Genomic DNA, 17,320 nt, shown 5'->3' with positions numbered 1-17,320 from the left:
GGTAGCAGTGGGATTTTTCCCTTCTATTCCCCTTCACACCCGGATTCCAAGCAGACACTGGAAGAACTACTGGAAGTTCGTGGAAGGATTGCTAGAAACAAAACCAAGCGGGTCATCATAGCAGAATCAATGGAGCTAGACCAGGAGGACGGGATTGCAGCAACGCCAGCAGTACAAGAGATGGAGACACCAGTGATTCAGGAGGAGGAATCGCCAGCCAACAAGCTAATGAGAGAGAAGCTAGCGTGGTTCGGCCCGAACCCAACGCCAGATGTGGTACTGAAAGTGATGGACCTGTTAGCGAAGGAGGCTAAAGAAATAAGAGACGCGGAGCTGCAGAAGGATAAACAAATAAGGGACGCAGAACTACAGAAGGATAAACAAATAAGGGACGCAGAACTACAGTTAAAACTGGCAGCAGTCCAACAAGCAGCCGCACATTCTCCAAACAGTGAGTACAGCACAGCAGACGCAAGGAAGATTCCGTTTAGCGCTTTTAAAGCTTTTGATGAAAAGGACTGTGAGATTGATAACTTCCTGGCGGATTTTGAGCGACAATGTAACCTGCACCGAATAGCTAGAGGAGACTGGGTTGCAATATTGTCAGGCAAACTGTCAGGCAAAGCTTCTGATGCTTTCCGGACCGTGCCAGATCAGGATATCCATAGCTACGCCAGGGTTAAAGAAGTGCTCCTGGCTCGTTATGCAGTAACCCCAGAGTCCCACCGACAGAAGTTCAGGGACTCACGCAAAACCACGAAAGACTCTTATGCGGAATGGGCATGCCAATTGTCCCGGTCGGCCTCTAACTGGGCTAACAGCAGCCAGGCCACCACCGCAGAGGACATTTTGCAACTAATGCTCCTGGAGCAATTTTACAATCACATCCAGACGGACGTCAAAGATTGGGTGAGAGATCGCAGGCCCATGACTCTACCAGAGGCCGCGAAGTTGGCGGATGAATATGCAGATACTCGCAAGACGAACCAGGTCACACCACAGGAACAACCTGCACCACAAACGGTGCCCTCGCACCCACCAACCGCTAGATACCAACCTCCTAACAGACCGATGACATCTAGCCCTCGCTATCATCGCCAGGAGGGCAACGAACAACGCTGCTTCCGGTGCAAACAGCTGGGTCACTTCAAGCAGAATTGCCCCATGAATGACAACACCAGGTCAAATTGGTCTCAACCTGGGTACCGCCCACCAGCAGCAGCCCATTGTGTAGACTCGGCTTGGGATCCAAAGGAGCTGGGTCAGGAAGAACCATTGGGCACCCCTTACGAAGCCCTCATGGTACAATCTGTTATTACGGACAACAGGGAACACCATTGTCAGCTGGTCATGGGCGACAGCCCTGAGCCGGAGGGGCCCTGGAGGGAGCTGGGCAGAAAGAGGCACCGCCGGCCACCCTTCAAGAAGAAGAGGTCCTGGAAGCCGTATAACAAGCTGACCTGGGAGGAGAAGAAGCGACTGGAGGAGAGGGAGTCGCAGCGGGCGTCCCAGATGCGTGCCGAGATGTTCGCCAAGGGCCCACCGGTGGCCCCTTACACCACCACCCAGTTCCTGATGATGAAGGACCATGTGGAGAGCCTGCAGGACATGAGCAAGCAGGAGCTGATCCGTGAGTACATAGAGCTGGAGGAGTGCATAAGCCGCATGGAGGAGGAGAACAACCACCTGAGGTCACAGCAGCATGAACTGGAGATGGAGCTGGAGAAGCTCCAAGAGGAGAACCGGCGGCTGCGGAGGGAGCAGGGGGTGGCTGACCTTATGGGGCTCTGATTCCCCTCCCCCCCCCCCGGACTCTGAGCACCAGTGCTACAGCATTTCAACAAATATAACTTTTTCTTTTTATGAATCTCCTGGGATTGTCACTTCAGAGCCATAACCTGCCCCCTCCCATAGCGGGACACCTAGACGGCGGCGCACAGACCCATTCGCTGTCTTCACACTGACTTCTGGTGACTTTGCAGATCGCACAAAGACTTGGGGACTGACCGGCGTGTGATCTGACGACCCGGTGACATACCCGAGTCTGAAGCAGTTGCCAAGGGAGGTCAGTCATGCCAAACGGAGTTAACCTCTGACTAATAGCTCTGAACCCGTCAACCCTACTGGACCAGGGAAGGTCCAACCGGGTTTGCCGGAGCAGGGAGCAAAAGGGGGGCCATTGTGATACATTTGCCTATATGTCTCAGTTTACTGCTCCCTGCTAGCCAGGTTATTGATGTGCTAATGTCCCCTCACTATTTCTAAAGGTTAATTGATCTATTGTGTTGTGTGAAGGAGAGCTGGGTTTAAGTGGCTTGTGTTAATTATTCTGATTGCTTCATTGTGGTAATTATCTCTCTATATGCGGGGTCGAGCGGTCTGGTTGATGTATTCAGTACAGCTAGTGCTCAGCGTCATTGATGTCATTGTCTAAAGAAAATGTGTTTCAGCATCGGCCCCGTCGTGTCTACCTAGTCATCTGTATGGAAGCCCCAGTGTGAGGGGGGCGGAGATTTGTCATTGTAACAGTTTTGGAAATGACATATAAGCTGTGTGTGTTATAACATTAAAGTCTGTGTTGTTCAAGCAGTAAGCTGGTCTCATGTGTGGCTTTCTGGGCGATTCCAGGGATATCCCTCCTCGTGGAATATTGGGGTGATTTTCGTTATGGGAAAAAGGGAACGTTGACGGGGATATCATACCGATACCGTCACACTCAGCTCCTCCAATCCTCCTATCAGTTTGGTTGCCCTTCTCTGCACTTTCTCCAGTTCCCCGATATCTTTTTTATGAACTGGTGCCCAAAACTGAACTGCATATTCCAGATGAGGTTTTACTACTGATTCTACAGGAGCAAAATGTTGTCTCCTCCTTTGAAGTCCATACCTTTTTTAAATACAAGGAGGTATTTTGCTAGCTTTAGAAAATGCAGCTTTGCATTGCAAGCTGTTATTAGGTTTATGATCCACCAGAACTTTCAGATCCTTCAAGTGCATGAGAGGTGTGGGAGGGTATGACAGGAGAAGGAATGACAGAAATTTTAACACTGGGCATTATCTGCACTGGGGTTATGATGGGCTAGTGTGCACAGGGGAGGGTGGGACAGTGTGCAGTATATTTAGGTGAGGAGTGTGACAGGCAGTATATGCAGGAGAAAAAAAACAGCGTGATATTGGGTAGTATTTGCAGGAAATATATATTATGCCCAGTGCCAAAGAGTATAACATCAGCCAGTGAGAGTGAGAGATAGTGAAGAGAACAGCAGAATTTGCAGAAGAGAGAGGTTCAAGGGGCTGACAGTTGGACGTATGAACAGGATAGGAGTATTGGGGGGGCGGGGGGATGACATCAGATAGCATTTGCAGAAGACAAGCATGGACAATCATTAAAAAAAGCCTTTAGCAAGGCGTGGGCACTACTGAGTGCACAATGTATTTTCTGTGCATTCCACGATGTACTGAAAATCACTGGAAGTATTGGCCCTGAAATGTGCCATATGTTTTCTTGCTATATTCATTCCTGTTGTCCAAATCCATCCAAGTGAATGTTAGAATATTTACTTGGGGACCATTCACAGAAGTACACCGCGGTGAAGCATCTGTGTGCACTGCACTGCAAGGTAATTTGCTACTGTGCCGTGTGATTCTCTGCAGGAAGAGACATTTTAGGTCACTGTGGTGCATCTGGCATCCCCTTCCGATGAATGAATATAGAAAAAAGAGTGCCAGTAACAGCTGAACTGAGGGGAGCGTAGACCACATTGTCTGTGCATCCAAAAGAGGTTGCCTCCATAGAACCTGCCATTCATTTCTCCATGTAAATCCACAGGTGCAGGTCTTCATGCAGTACAAAATATTCCAGATAGGTAAATGAAATAAACTCCTGGAGCAATTTTGGTATTTCTCTTTAATACAGGAAAAGGCAAAGGCTAAATACGTTTAAAATACATCAAGCCAAGGGTGATTTATTCATGCAACAAACAATTCATCTGTTCTGTGAGCTGATTGTGCGTTTTTTTTTGGAGAATTCTCAGAATGCTCTGGCAGAAGATCCACATGTGTGCATAATATATAGAGCTTTTAGTAAGTTTTACACTCGTTTTTTGATTTCAGCATGGCCCCAAATTAGCTCTTTATGTCTTTGAGCTGTTGCACAATCATAAAGACAGTTTAACCAAAGAGGATGAAGCTGCTGGAGTTTTATTGATGAATGCCATAAAGCAAGCTGGTTATAGATGTATCCCTCCAGGTGCACCACTAAAGTCAGACCTTGTTAAAGCCGCTAAAGAGGTATGTTTGTGCATATTTGTGATAATGTACAAATAATGAATACTATTTGTTTGTTGTGGTTGTTTAAATAAAATAACTGTTGTGAAAGGGCCATGGTCACGAGAATCCTATTCTGGAGAAAGCCAGAATAACCTCTATGCTTCTGTTAAAATACACTTGTGATTACATGAGTAAAGGCTTTTAGTACATTTATAATTGTTTTTATGCCACAGTAAAAAATAATTTTCAATGGCTGGCTGTGACTGTTAATTTTTTTTTATTACACTGTAAAAATGTCAACTAAAAGCACAATGATAGTCTTGGCATTTGTAATTGCCACACATTTTTGTTTTGTTACCTCTACAGTTTTAAGCTGGACACGCAATATACAATCTGTACAACTTCTCATTTACCAGAACTATGTAATAGGACACACCTTAAGCGGTTTTCTTTTTTTTTTTTTTTCCTATCCACATCAGACTCAACCAAATAAAACAAAGGCCAGCGAGGCACGCTCATGGTTACTCCGCCCATCGCGTCTCCATTGTGGCTTCGCATCACTTGTGGTTTATCCATATTATTTTTATGTATTTTTTCCCCTTTTTTTTTTTTTCCTTTCTCATTACATTCTATGTTTCTTTTCTTTCTTATATATACCAAGAAAAAAGTCATTCATTAAATGGATAAACATTATTAATTATAGCCATCATTACGACGAGGAGATCCCGCCCCTAAGGTGCTACCCTTCTTTCTTCCATTTATTCCCCCCTAGTCCCAACCCACCCCTCTCCACCCACCCCCCCCCCCCCCACATCCCTTCGGTTCTGTCAATCACCGTTTAAGTTTGTTTGTAACTATGTCTCACCTGTCTGTTTCTATCATCATTGTTCTGCATCTAACCTCTCCTCCCAGTTCTCCTCGCCCCAAATAGTCAATTTCTGCTATATAATCAACTTGGTATATCCACTCTTTTATAGATGGCCTCTGTAAGTGTAGCCAGTTTTTTGGAATTAGGCCCTTCGCTGCATTCAGCAACACCGGGACCAAAGTCAATCCGTACTGTTTTTTTGGCCTGTCCGTTCCGTGGAACAAGCAGGTTAAGGGATTTCATGGGGTCTTTTCACCTGTTATTTCTTCTATATATTCTAATACTACTTCCCAGTACTCTTGAATTCTTCGGCAGTCCCACCATATGTGCATTGTCGTTCCTACTTGTTTGAGTTTAATGTTTTGTCGTCTCTTATCGGCTGTGGTAAAGTGCTCACAAAGTGCTTTAATTGGAAGTACTCCCATTCACTAAAATGTTGAACTCCTTCTAGTGTTTGAAAATAATTTCTTGGCCTTATTTTTCCTTGAGTGACTAATTCCCCTAATTTTTTAGTGCCCAAATGCTTTCCCATTCGTGTCTTGTTGCCTGGTGGAAAAAAAATTGTGCCTGCTAATGGGATTAATGGGGAATTCTATTCCCATTTTTCCCGCCTATATAGTGTATCCCATACTTTAAATACATTCTTCGTTATACTGTGTGTGCCCGTGCCCATTTTTCTAAATTTAGGTGGTATCCAAACATTCTTATTTAATTGTGTCAAACTTATTGTGTCTTCCATCTGTACCCACTTCTTTTTAGTGTATATGTTTGTCCATTCTGCTAACCTTGCTAAAATTACCGCGTAGTAATATGTTTTTATATCTGGGAGTGCCAACCCCCCATTTTTTTTTTTTTTTTTTTACGACTTAGAATAGTATAGTTTACTCTAGCCTTTTTACCCTGCCAAATATATTTCACAGTTATGGTTTTTATTATCTTGAAAAAGCTTTGAGGGATTCTTCTAGGAAGCATTTGGAACTTATAAATTATTTTTGGTAATATAATTTTAAATGCGTTGATCCTACCTACCCAGGAAATCGGTTTCTTTGCTAGTTTTTTCATGTCTTGTTTTATTTCATTAACTAAAGGGATGTAATTGGCCTCGTATAGTTTTCCTACTCAAGGTGTAATCTTTATTCCTAGGTATGTTAATGGTTTTTTTTCCCAGGTAAATGGGAATTCTTTCTGTAGATCTTTTTCTTCTTTTGTATCTATTCCCAGGTTTAGAATTACCGTTTTTACAGGATTCATTTTAAAATTAGAAAGTTCCCCGTATTTTTTTATTTCTTTCATTACAATGGGGAGAGAGAGTCTGGGTTTGGTCACATATAGGAGTATGTCGTCTGCGTATGCAGCGACCTTGTGCTCCTCTTCTCCCACTCTCGCCCCCCCTATGTCCGGACTATTCCGTATCCTGGCCAGTAATGGTTCTAGCGATATTACATACAGGAGGGACGAGAGCGGGCAGCCCTGTCTGGTTCCGTTCATCATTTCAAACACAGACGACACATTCCCATTGACCTTCACCCTTGCCGTCGGGTGGTTATATACGTTTTCCACCCATTTCATGAATCTAGGTCCCAATCCTATAGTTCGCATAGTTTCTATCATAAACCCCCAGTCGACTCTGTCAAAGCTTTTTCAGCATCTATTGACAGGAGTACGACTGGGGGTTTCTTCTTATCCTCCTCATGTAGTAACAATATTGTTCTTAAGCTATTGTCCCTCCCTTCTCTCCCTTTTACAAATCCCGCCTGATCTGCATTTTTTAGGTCCGGCATTAATGCCTTTATCCTCGTTGCCAATATTTTTGCATACACCTTTATATCGGTGTTCAATAATGCTATTATAATACCTTAAGCGGTATTAAACCCAAAACCAAAAATGTATTATATTGCAGTTTTACCAATCATTAGATGTGGTGGCTGCATCAGTTTTATTTTCTTTGGCTTATTCCCCTTTGTTTCTCAGCTTTTTTTACAAGGTCACAAACGCACCTCCTGTGTTAGTGAGACACCTCTCTGGAGAAATGAGAACAGGAGGCACAGCAGACGGCAGCATTATCGGTCTTGGGGCAGGGGGGGGGGGAGTGGTAGTGGTAAATGTATTTTAGCAGATTTAGAACCACTAACAAATTGAAGCCAAACTCCAGATCACACTTTATAATCACAGCAAACCGTTTTTTTTTTTTTTACCTTTTGGGATAAAGGTATCGCATTAATAGATAAGACTGGCAGGGGTGATCAAAATGATCAGCTTGTAAGTGGCTTGGCTCATCCATGTAAACTGATACATTCTGCCGGACAGCTTGTGCAAAACAGACTTGCTGATTGGATAACTAGATGAAAGTAGAAGAAAGCGTTAAAAGAAAAATAATGCAGCCATTACATCTAAGAATTGATGGGCTGCAAAATAATACAGGTTTGCTTTTGGGTTTAATACTGCTTTAAACAATCCATGTTGTTTGTATCCAAACAGGCAGGCCCCTGCACTGCATAATTTGTAGATCTAAAGGTGATTGTACATTCTGACATATAGGGGGTTATTTGCGAAAGGAAAATTCACTTTGCAGTACAAGTGCAAAGTGCACTTGAAATTGCACTGAAGGTGCACTTGGAAGTGCAGTCACTGTAGATCCGAGGAGGACATGCAAGGAAAATAAAAAACAGCATTTTAGCTTGCACATGATTGGTTGATAAAATCAGCAGATCTACCCCTCAGATTTACACCGACTGCTCTTCCAAGTGCACTTTCAGTGCAATTTCAAGTGCACTTTGCACTTGTAGTTTACTCTTGTAGTGCAAAGTGGATTTGCCTTACGTAAATAACCCCCATAGAGCAAAGTTTGTTTTTGTTTCCTTGCTGCTGAGAGATTTCGTTACCTACAGGTTGTAAAACCAATGTACTGCTAGTAAGATGACTGTCAACAAGAAGCTTAATCTTGCAATAGAAAGCAGTAGAGAGATAATCTGTCATGTCAAAAGTAATGAGAAGCAGAAGTTATTCAAAACTGTACTTTGATATCACTTATAACGATATTGCTTTTACACTGATCTTCTGATACAGACCTTTTTGTCACTTGACTTAATGCGTGTTAATAGTAAGAAGCTTAGCGATTCATTTTCTAGACATAAACTGTACTAAAAGTGGTTGTACACCCTTACATATGCCCAGTGAAATGACTGGCCTCAGGTGATACACAGAGATTAAACAAATCCTCTTACATATGTTGTACCTGTGTATCTACAATCTTCTCTACATCTGTTCAAAGTCCAGAATTGAAAAACCTTGTCTGAGCTTTCAGAAAAAAGGAGGTGGAGAGCTGAAATTACATTGTGCAGAGCTCAATGAGGAGAGCTCTGAAAACTGCTTGGAGGGAAGGGACACGCCTCCTTCAAACAGCTCACAGGAGCAAAGCTGAGGCTGTCAATCAGTCCGAGATCCCTGCCTTGTTACCTGTGTTCTATTGGTGCCAGGAAAATGTGTCAGAAGGAACTCATGCTGATAGAGTAACAAAGCAGCAGACATAAATGACACTTGGTGCTCTTGATTGAGCCAAGTACACACTTTAGAGAGTTCTTTGCTCATGTTTTCTTTTCTGAGGTCTACCACTGCTTTTGAAGCACTTTTCAAAGGTCAGTGCTGTATTTATATAGTATATGGAAGGACCACGTGAATAATTCATGACCTATTGCAATACACAGCAACAATTTAATTTAAAATGTAAACCTTTTGTCATTAAAAAAAGTCCTTTAAGCTCTAGCCAAGTAAGCTCAAGCCTCTTAATATTTGACTAACAAACAGACTCTGGAAGAATAACTTCATCAGTTTGATGAATGGTCTGTGTGTAGAGGTGGCCATCTTGATGGAGGCTTTTCTTCCTCACTTCTGAGCTGCCTACCAGATGACTGGTGGAGGAATCTTCAAGAAGCAGCAGGAGAGGCAAAGAAAACACAGATCCCCACAGAGTGATTGAAATAGAAACAGGAAGATGCATTCAGTGCAAGTCATGTTCATCTTTCCAACAAGCAAGCGAGAATTTACATCTTTAAATAGCACTGCAAAATCTTGTACAACTGCCAGTCACAGGGGTGGCCTCTCATACAACAGATATGCATCTATGAGATTGGAGATGACATATTTTTTTCAGCTGTTTGTGTCTTAATAAATATGTGTGCTCTTCGCTGTCTGAATGGTGTTGATGCTGGACTTTCACTTTTAATGCTGACTGAGTTTTTTTTTTTTATTGTCAATAGCACTGAACCTCCCCCACCATCTACAGTGGGGAAAATAATTATTTGACCCCCTGCAGAATTATTTAGTTTGTCCACTTACAAACAAATGAAGGGTCTATAATTGTTATCATATGTGTATTTTAAATGATAGAGACAGAATATCAACCAAAAATCCAGAAAAAACACATGATACAAATGCTATACATTGGGTTGTAGTTCAATGAGTAAAAAGTATTTGATCCCCTATCAACCACACACTGGCTATAGTATGTACTCATGTGGTACACATATTAGTCCTATCAAGTTAAAAAGGGCGCCTAACGACAACTCGCTGTATGTATAAAAGACACCTGTCCACAGAACCTTTCTTTCATTCAGACCTCACCATTATGGGCAAGACCATGGAGCTGCCAAAGGACGGGGACAAGATTTTAAACCTGCACAAGGCTGGAGTGGGCTACAAGACCATCAACAAGAATCTTGGTGAGAAGGAGACAATTGTTGGAGCCATTATTTGCAAATGAAAGAAATACAAAATAACAATAATTTGTCCTCAGTCTGGAGCTCCATGCAAGATTTCGCCTCATGGGATAAGAATGATCATGAGAAAAGTGAGGGAGCAGGTCAGAACTACATGTGAGGAGCTTGTCAAACAAACTATTGGTAACACAATACGCTGCCATGGATTGAAATCCTGCAGCGCCCGCAAGGCACATGTACAAGCCCATCTGAAGTTGGCCGATGAACATCTAAATGATTCATAGAAGATTTGGGAGAGTGCGCTGTGGTCAGATGAGACCAAAATTGAGCTCCTGGACATTAACGTGTTTGGAGGAAGAAATATGCTGACTATGACCCTAAGAACACCATCCCTACAGTCATGGAGGTGGAAACATGCATTGGGGCTGTTTCTTTTCTAAAGGTACAGGCCGACTTTGCCGCATTAAGGGGCCATGTACTGCAAAATCTTGGATCCGAGCCTTCTTCTTTGAGTCAGAATACTGTGATGGGTCATTGATGTGTCTTCCAGCATGACCATGACCTGAAGTAACCTTTGTTGGCAAGAAAGGAGTGGCTCAAGAAGAAGTACATTAAGATCCCGGAGTGGTCTAGCCAGTCTCCAGACCTTTAATCCTATAGAAAATTTCTGGTGGGAGCTGAACTTTTTTGGGTTGCCAAGAAACCTTAATGTGGTTGTAAAGGCAGAAGGTTTTGTATCTTAATGCAATCTAGTGCAGCAGCCATCTTAACTTCTTCAGACCCGCGCTATAGTCGAATGACGGCTACAGCGCGGACCTGAAAATCCAACTGGACACAGCCAATTACAGTTCGCCGCGAATCAGAGTGGCCGTTTGCGATGCGATCTGGGCAGCCAATGAGAGATGATCTCATATGTAAACATATGAGATCATCTCTCATTGCCGTTTTACACAGAGACAGCGTCCTGTCTCTGGAGAGGAGACCGATCTGTGTCTCTTGTACATAGGGACATAGATCGGTCACCTCCCCCAGTCACCCCCCTCCACCTACAGTTAGAACATAATGCAGGGAATACATTTAACCCCTTCATCACCCCCTAGTGTTAACCCCTTCAATGCCAGTCACATTTATACTGTAATTGGTGCATATGTATAGCACTGATCGCAGTATAAATGTGAATGGCGCCAAAAATGTGTCAAAAGTGTCCGATGTGTCCGCCATAACGTCGCAGTCCCAATAAAAATCGCAGATCGCCGCCATTTATAGTAAAAATAAAAAAATAATAAAAAATAATAATTCTGTCCCCTATTTTGTAGGCGCTATAACTTTTCGCTTATTGCGATTTTTTTTATTTTTTTTTACCAAAAATATGTAGAAGAATACGTATCGGCCTAAACTGAGAAAAAAAATGTGTTTTTTTTAAATTGGGATATTTAAACACTTGCCGCCCGCCAATGACAGATTGACGTCGGCAAAGTGGTTGTAGAATCCTGACTGGACGTCAAATGACGTCCTCAGGATTCTGAGCCGCTGCGCGCCCCCGGGGGCGCGCATCGCGGCGATCGTTGTTGCGGGGTGTCAGTCTGACACCCCGCAACACCGATCTCGGTAAAGAGTCTCTCACGGAGACTCTTTACCATGTGATCAGCCGTGTCCAACCACGGCTGATCACGATGTAAACAGGAAGAGCCGTTGACGGCTCTTCCTCACTCGCGTCTGACAGACGCGAGTAGAGGAGAGCCGAACGGCTGCTCTCCTGACAGGGGGGGTTCGCGCTGATTGTTTATCAGCGCAGCCCCCCCTCGGATCGCCACACTGGACCACCAGGGAAGCCCACCCTGGACCACCAGGGAAGGGCAAACTGAAAAAAATGCCCCAAAAAAAAAAAAATCTAAAAAAAAAAAAAGGCTGGAAAAAACAAACAAACATAAAAAAATAAAAGATGCCAATCAGTGCCCACAAATGGGCACTGACTGGCAACATAGGTGCCACCCCACAGTGTCCATCAGTGCCCATCCATGCCCAGTGCCCACCTTTCAGTGCCCATCTGTGCCGCCCATGTGTGCCCATCAGTGCCGCCCATGTGTGCCCATCAGTGCCGCCCATGTGTGCCCATCAGTGCCGCCCATGTGTGCCCATCAGTGCCGCCTATGTGTGCCCATCAGTGCCGCATACCAGCGCCGCCAATCAGTGCCACCTTATCTGTGCCCGTTGGTACTACCTCATCGATGTCCATCAGTGCCATCTCATCAGTGCCGCCATATCAGTGCCCGTAATTGAAAGAGAAAACTTACTTATTTACAAAAAAATTAACAGAAAAAAATAAACTTAATTTTTTTTCTACATTTTTAGTCTTTTTTTAGTTGTTGCGGAAAAAAAAAACGCAGACGTGATCAAATACCACCAAAAGAAAGCTCTATTTGTGGGGAAAAAAGGACGCCAATTTTGTTTGGGTACAATGTAGCATGACCGCAATTGCCATTCAAAGTGCGACAGTGCTGAAAGCTGAAAATTGGCTTGGGCGGGAAGGTACGTAAGTGCCCTGTATGGAAGTGGTTAATATAGCAACAAGTAAAAAATATTGTATTTTTTTCAAAATTGTCGCTCTTTTTTGTTTATAGCGCAAAAAATAAAACCGCACAGGCGATCAAATACCACCAAAAGAAAGCTCTACTTGTGGGGAAAAAAGGACGTCAATTTTGTTTGGGAGCCACGTCGCACGACCGCGCAATTGTTAGTTAAAGCGACGCAGTGCCGAAAGCTGAAATTTCACCTGGGCAGGAGGGGGGTATATGTGCCCAGTAAGCAAGTGGTTAATACTTACCTGAGCCCCATCTCTATCCAGCAAAGTGCACGAGTGCCTCGGCGGTCTGGGACACTCCCTCCTGATAGGCCAACTGCCAGATGTATGTGTCTTGGCCAATCAGGAGAGAGAGGGGGCAGGGTTGAACTGTGACTCCGTGTCTGAAAGGACACACAGAGCTGCGGTTCAGCTCGGGTGCCCCATAGCAAGCTTCTTGCTGTGGGGGCACTCTGCAGCAGAGAGGAGCCAGGAGTATCCAAGAGGGACCCGAGAAGAGGAGGATCGGGGCTGCTCTGTACAAAACCACTGCACAGAGCAGTTAAGTAACATGTTTTAGGGGTTTTTTTTTTGTTGCTTTAAAAATAACACTTTAGTATCACTTTAAGGATTTGGAGAATATCTGTAAAGAGTGGACCATAATCCCTTCTCAGATGTGCGCAAACCCGGTCACCAACTACAAGAAACATCTTAACTCTGATTGCCAAGAAGGGTTTCTCCACCTAATACAAAGTCATGTTTTGCTTGGGGATCAAATACTTATTTTACTCACTAAACTGCAACTCAATATCTAACATTTGTATCATGTTTTTTCTGGATGTTTTGTTTATATTCTGTCTCTATCGTTTAAAATACACCTATGATAAAAATGACTCTGCAAACTTACAAAATCTGCAGGTGATCACATAAATATTTTCCCCACTATGTATGCATGGCTTCACCTTTTGCCTCTCCCTTCTGCACTGCTTTGCTCACTCTTCTGCCCTCTGCCACACTGTTATTTTAGCACTTGACTACCCCAACTTGGGGGAAAAAAACAAGGGCCCGGATTCAGCTAGATTTGCGCATTTATTACGGAGGCACAGGGCAACGATTTTTGCACTGCCCTCGATTCACGGAGCAGAAGCTCCGTAAATTGCGCGGGCGCGCCAGCAAAATGCCCGGCGCAAGCGCGCGCAATTTAAATGATCCCGTAGGGGGCGGGAATCATTTAAATAAGGCGTGTTCCCGCGCCGATCGTAGAGCGCATGTTCCGTCGGGAAACTTTCCCGACGTACATTGCGGCAAATTACATCGCAAGGACGTCATTTGCTTCAAAGTGAACGTGAATGGCGTCCAGCGCCATTCACGAATCACTTACGCAAAGTACGTAAGATTCAAATTTTGCGACGCGGGAACGACGGGTATACATAACATTGGCTGCCCCTGCTAATAGCAGGGGCAGCCTTACGCAAAAACCACCGTACGGAAACGACGTAAATTGCGTACGCAGGGCTCGTGCAACGTTGTGAATCGGTGTTAGTATGCAATTTGCATACTATGCGCTGAGCACAACGGGAACGCCACCTAGCGGCCATCGCAAGAATGCAGCCTAAGATATGCGGGCATAAGGGCCTTATGCCGCGCAGATCTTAGGCTGCAGTCGGCGTAACGGGGTTCCTGAATCAGGAGCACTCGTTACGCCGGGGCAAGTAAGCAATTGCGCTGTGTAACCTATGGTTACACAGGCGCAAATGCTTCTTGAATCCACCCCACGGTGTTTCAATTAGACAGAGTTTAATATAACACAAACACATTTGCGATGCACATTTCACATTTTCACTAATATTGCAGGTTCAAGCTTGGCAATTGCAAATCACAATATCACAATATAATTTTTACTCACAATGTGTTGATAAAAGGGAACCAAAATAGTGGAATATTTTTACAATTTTGTTTCTTTAATTCTTAATGCATTGAAGAGGTCAGCTGATACAGAGGTTATGATGCCTTTTAGGGTTCTGATATTTGTATATGTATAGATCCAATATGTTCCACATTACATGTATTTTGTTCTCAGAGACACAAAGTCATAAATATAAAAACTAAAAACAAATTTGTCAGCTTCTGAAAAAATAAACCTCAATATTCTTCTCTTTCTCATTTATTAAAGAGGAACTTCAGTCGTACCTTCGTAAAAAAAAAATACATGCAGCATGTAAAAACTTTAATGTGATTTATCTACTTAGTTTACTTAAATCTTTAATTTTTCATTGTAAAAAGCGGGCTGCAACTGCACTCGCCCTATATGTCGCTGTGGCCATTTTAACTAAGGGTAGCTGAAGTCAGTGCCCGCTTTCCCAGGGGATTCATGCTACTGCTCCACCCTTCGCAATACAAGTCCATCCAAATGCAGTACATGGCTAATCCGCACATGCACAGTACAGCATTAAACAGCAAATCTGCACATTACACATTGTCTCAGTCTGTCCTCCACCCATGCCTGTTCTCTGCCCTCCTCTAGCTCTTCTATGACCTCTAGCCCTTCTCTAGCTCTTTTCCCTGCCCTCCTCCGGCTCTTTTTCCTGCTCTTCTCAGTCTGTGTCAGGTCTCTCCAACTCATGGTCCACTAACTGTTCCAGATTAGCCACCAGTGTACCTTCTGAGGGACCCGAGACCTATAGACGCTGTCCCCTTCTTTAGTCCACACCCTCTTTAGAGTTTCCCTTTTTATCATGTGTGACCTCTTTCTCTACTTTATGCAGGTAGGAGTTCTCTACAAATATAATAGATTTTAATGACAAAATCTGACCTGAGATTGCTGACTTGGAATTCCGAGGTCGTACTTTTACTACGCTTTGCCCTCCTAAACCTTTTTCTCACAATCCTGCAGCTAAAGCCAGGGCCGCTGATAGGGCAGTACAACCGGCCCTGTTGTACCGGGCCCACCCCCATCAGCTACACAGTGGGGCCCGGGCATCATTACAATTTGTTACTGCATTAAAAAAAAAATAGTTTTCTTAACTCTTCCCTGCTTCCACTTGCTTACAGAGTGGGTATATCATACCAGGAGGGGAGCACAGTGGAGGGACTATTTCTTTATTTTTGGGGCGCATTTACATCATGCTGCCCCACTATTCTATTAGGGGTTCCATTAGGTAGGCTGTGCGGGGCCCCGTGATGTCTAACAGCGGCCCTGAGCCTTCTGCTGTGGATGTGCTGTGAGATGAGAGTCTCAAAAATCCTCCAAATTATGCATTTCACCTACAGTATGAGCTTAGTCATAGGATTGATAATGAAGCCCATGCTGTGGGCGATATGCATCCTCAAGTCACATCTATGTCTACTGGATTTTCTCTAGTGTCAACAAAGCTGCTTGTGATTCAAGCTAAAAAGTACAGCAAAAAAAATAGTTTCATTTAGTTTTTTTGATAATGGGAAAAAATAAATACAATTCTGGTTGGCAGATTAGTGTGGTTAAAAGTTAAAGCTACGAAATTGCTGAGAACTAGATGCATGAAGCATATGTTGAGTTTCTGACACCAATATGTCTATATCATATGCTAATCTCAATCACAATGTATTTTTCTTAATGTTTTTTTGTGCATTGTTTTTAGGAGCAAGACAAATATGAAAATGAAGAGAAAGCAAACAGATCAGCTTGGAAAAAAACTATTTTGAATAATCAGCAAAAGTAAGATTAAAGTATTTCATACAAAGTTTAAGTGATTCCCAATCCACCACCCCCCAAAATCTAAGAGCTAGCAGCAATTGGTACAATGGATGTTTATTCAGTACAGACTGTACACTGGAACATGCATCTCAGGACATTACATATCTCTGCTTTCTACATGTGCTCTCTCTCCAAGATGGCTACTATGCCCCTTGACCCTTGTCATCACTGCTGGGTGGAGCCAGCCTTAAAGTGCCAGTACATGTGGAACCCTTCAGGTATAACACCTTCCATCCATCCCCAAAAAAAAACAAAAAAAAAAAACACAACAAAACAATAACAGGCACAAAACATTAACTGATAACTGTCCAATAACAGTCCTCCAAACACAGGAGAATTACGGGACTTCAAGCTTCCAGGAACCGTTGCGGGGTTAATATGTCATCTGATCACTTCCGTCGGCCCCGTCGAAAGTCTCGTAACCGCTCTTGCAACTGAAACCGGTCAGTAGGGCGACAGTGTCGTTGAGGCCGGGCATCCAGCGATTCGGTACCGGAGGAAACAGGGCTGGCCGGAATGGGTACCGGCAGGGCCAAGAAGGGATCCCCCAGCTCAGAGGGTAAACAGACCTCCGGACCAGAGCTGGAGGGCTCTGTTGGAGCTGAGTTCAAAAGTTCAGAGTCCCCGCAATCATCAGTCACTGTGCATCCTGATTCGCTGGGAGCAGATCCTTGAGACACTGGTGGTTCACCTGGCATCAGGGATTCGGGCAGTTGAGAACGAAGACGCAGTTGGTCCGCATGACGTCTGCAAATGGAACCATCTTCCAGGCGGACCTTGTACATCTTGGGTCCCAAGGTCTCTGCAATGACAGCAGGAAGCCAACGGGTGTTGGAAGCCCCATAAGATCGGGCCCATACCTTTTGTTGGGCTGTGAATCAGGGGAGCTCATTGTGTTGGACCATCTTGTCTTGGGACTGTAGTACATGTTCCTGGACTGTTTGAGGGCGGAGCATATCCAAAACAGTCCATGGCTGCCGCCCCAGAAGGAGTTCTGCTGGAGTTTTCCCAGTGGTTGCATGTGGTGTGTTTCTGTAAGCAGAAAGGAAGGAGTCCAGCTGCTGGGGTGACAGGGACTGTTGTTTACTTGCAGCCACTGTAGCTTTGAAATAGCGTTTAAAAGTCTGCACAAACCGCTCTGCTTGGCCATTTGTAGCCGGGTGGTAAGGTGCGGTC

At 44.0% G+C, this 17,320-nt stretch overlaps 1 protein-coding gene across 1 annotated transcript in view; it reads left to right on the top strand.

The window, feature by feature from the left end:
* Window positions 1-17,320, top strand: part of LYST (lysosomal trafficking regulator) — a 317,564-nt gene that overhangs the window by 216,217 nt on the left and 84,027 nt on the right. Inside the window, exons 31-32 of the mRNA XM_040350648.1 lie at window positions 4,113-4,289; window positions 16,029-16,105. Coding sequence (XP_040206582.1) covers window positions 4,113-4,289; window positions 16,029-16,105 — 254 coding nt within the window. The remainder of the gene's footprint in view (window positions 1-4,112; window positions 4,290-16,028; window positions 16,106-17,320) is intronic.

Source organism: Rana temporaria, chromosome 4 (assembly GCF_905171775.1).
Source record: "Rana temporaria chromosome 4, aRanTem1.1, whole genome shotgun sequence".
Taxonomy (NCBI): domain Eukaryota; kingdom Metazoa; phylum Chordata; class Amphibia; order Anura; family Ranidae; genus Rana; species Rana temporaria.
This window is presented reverse-complemented; position numbering and strand designations above follow the sequence as displayed.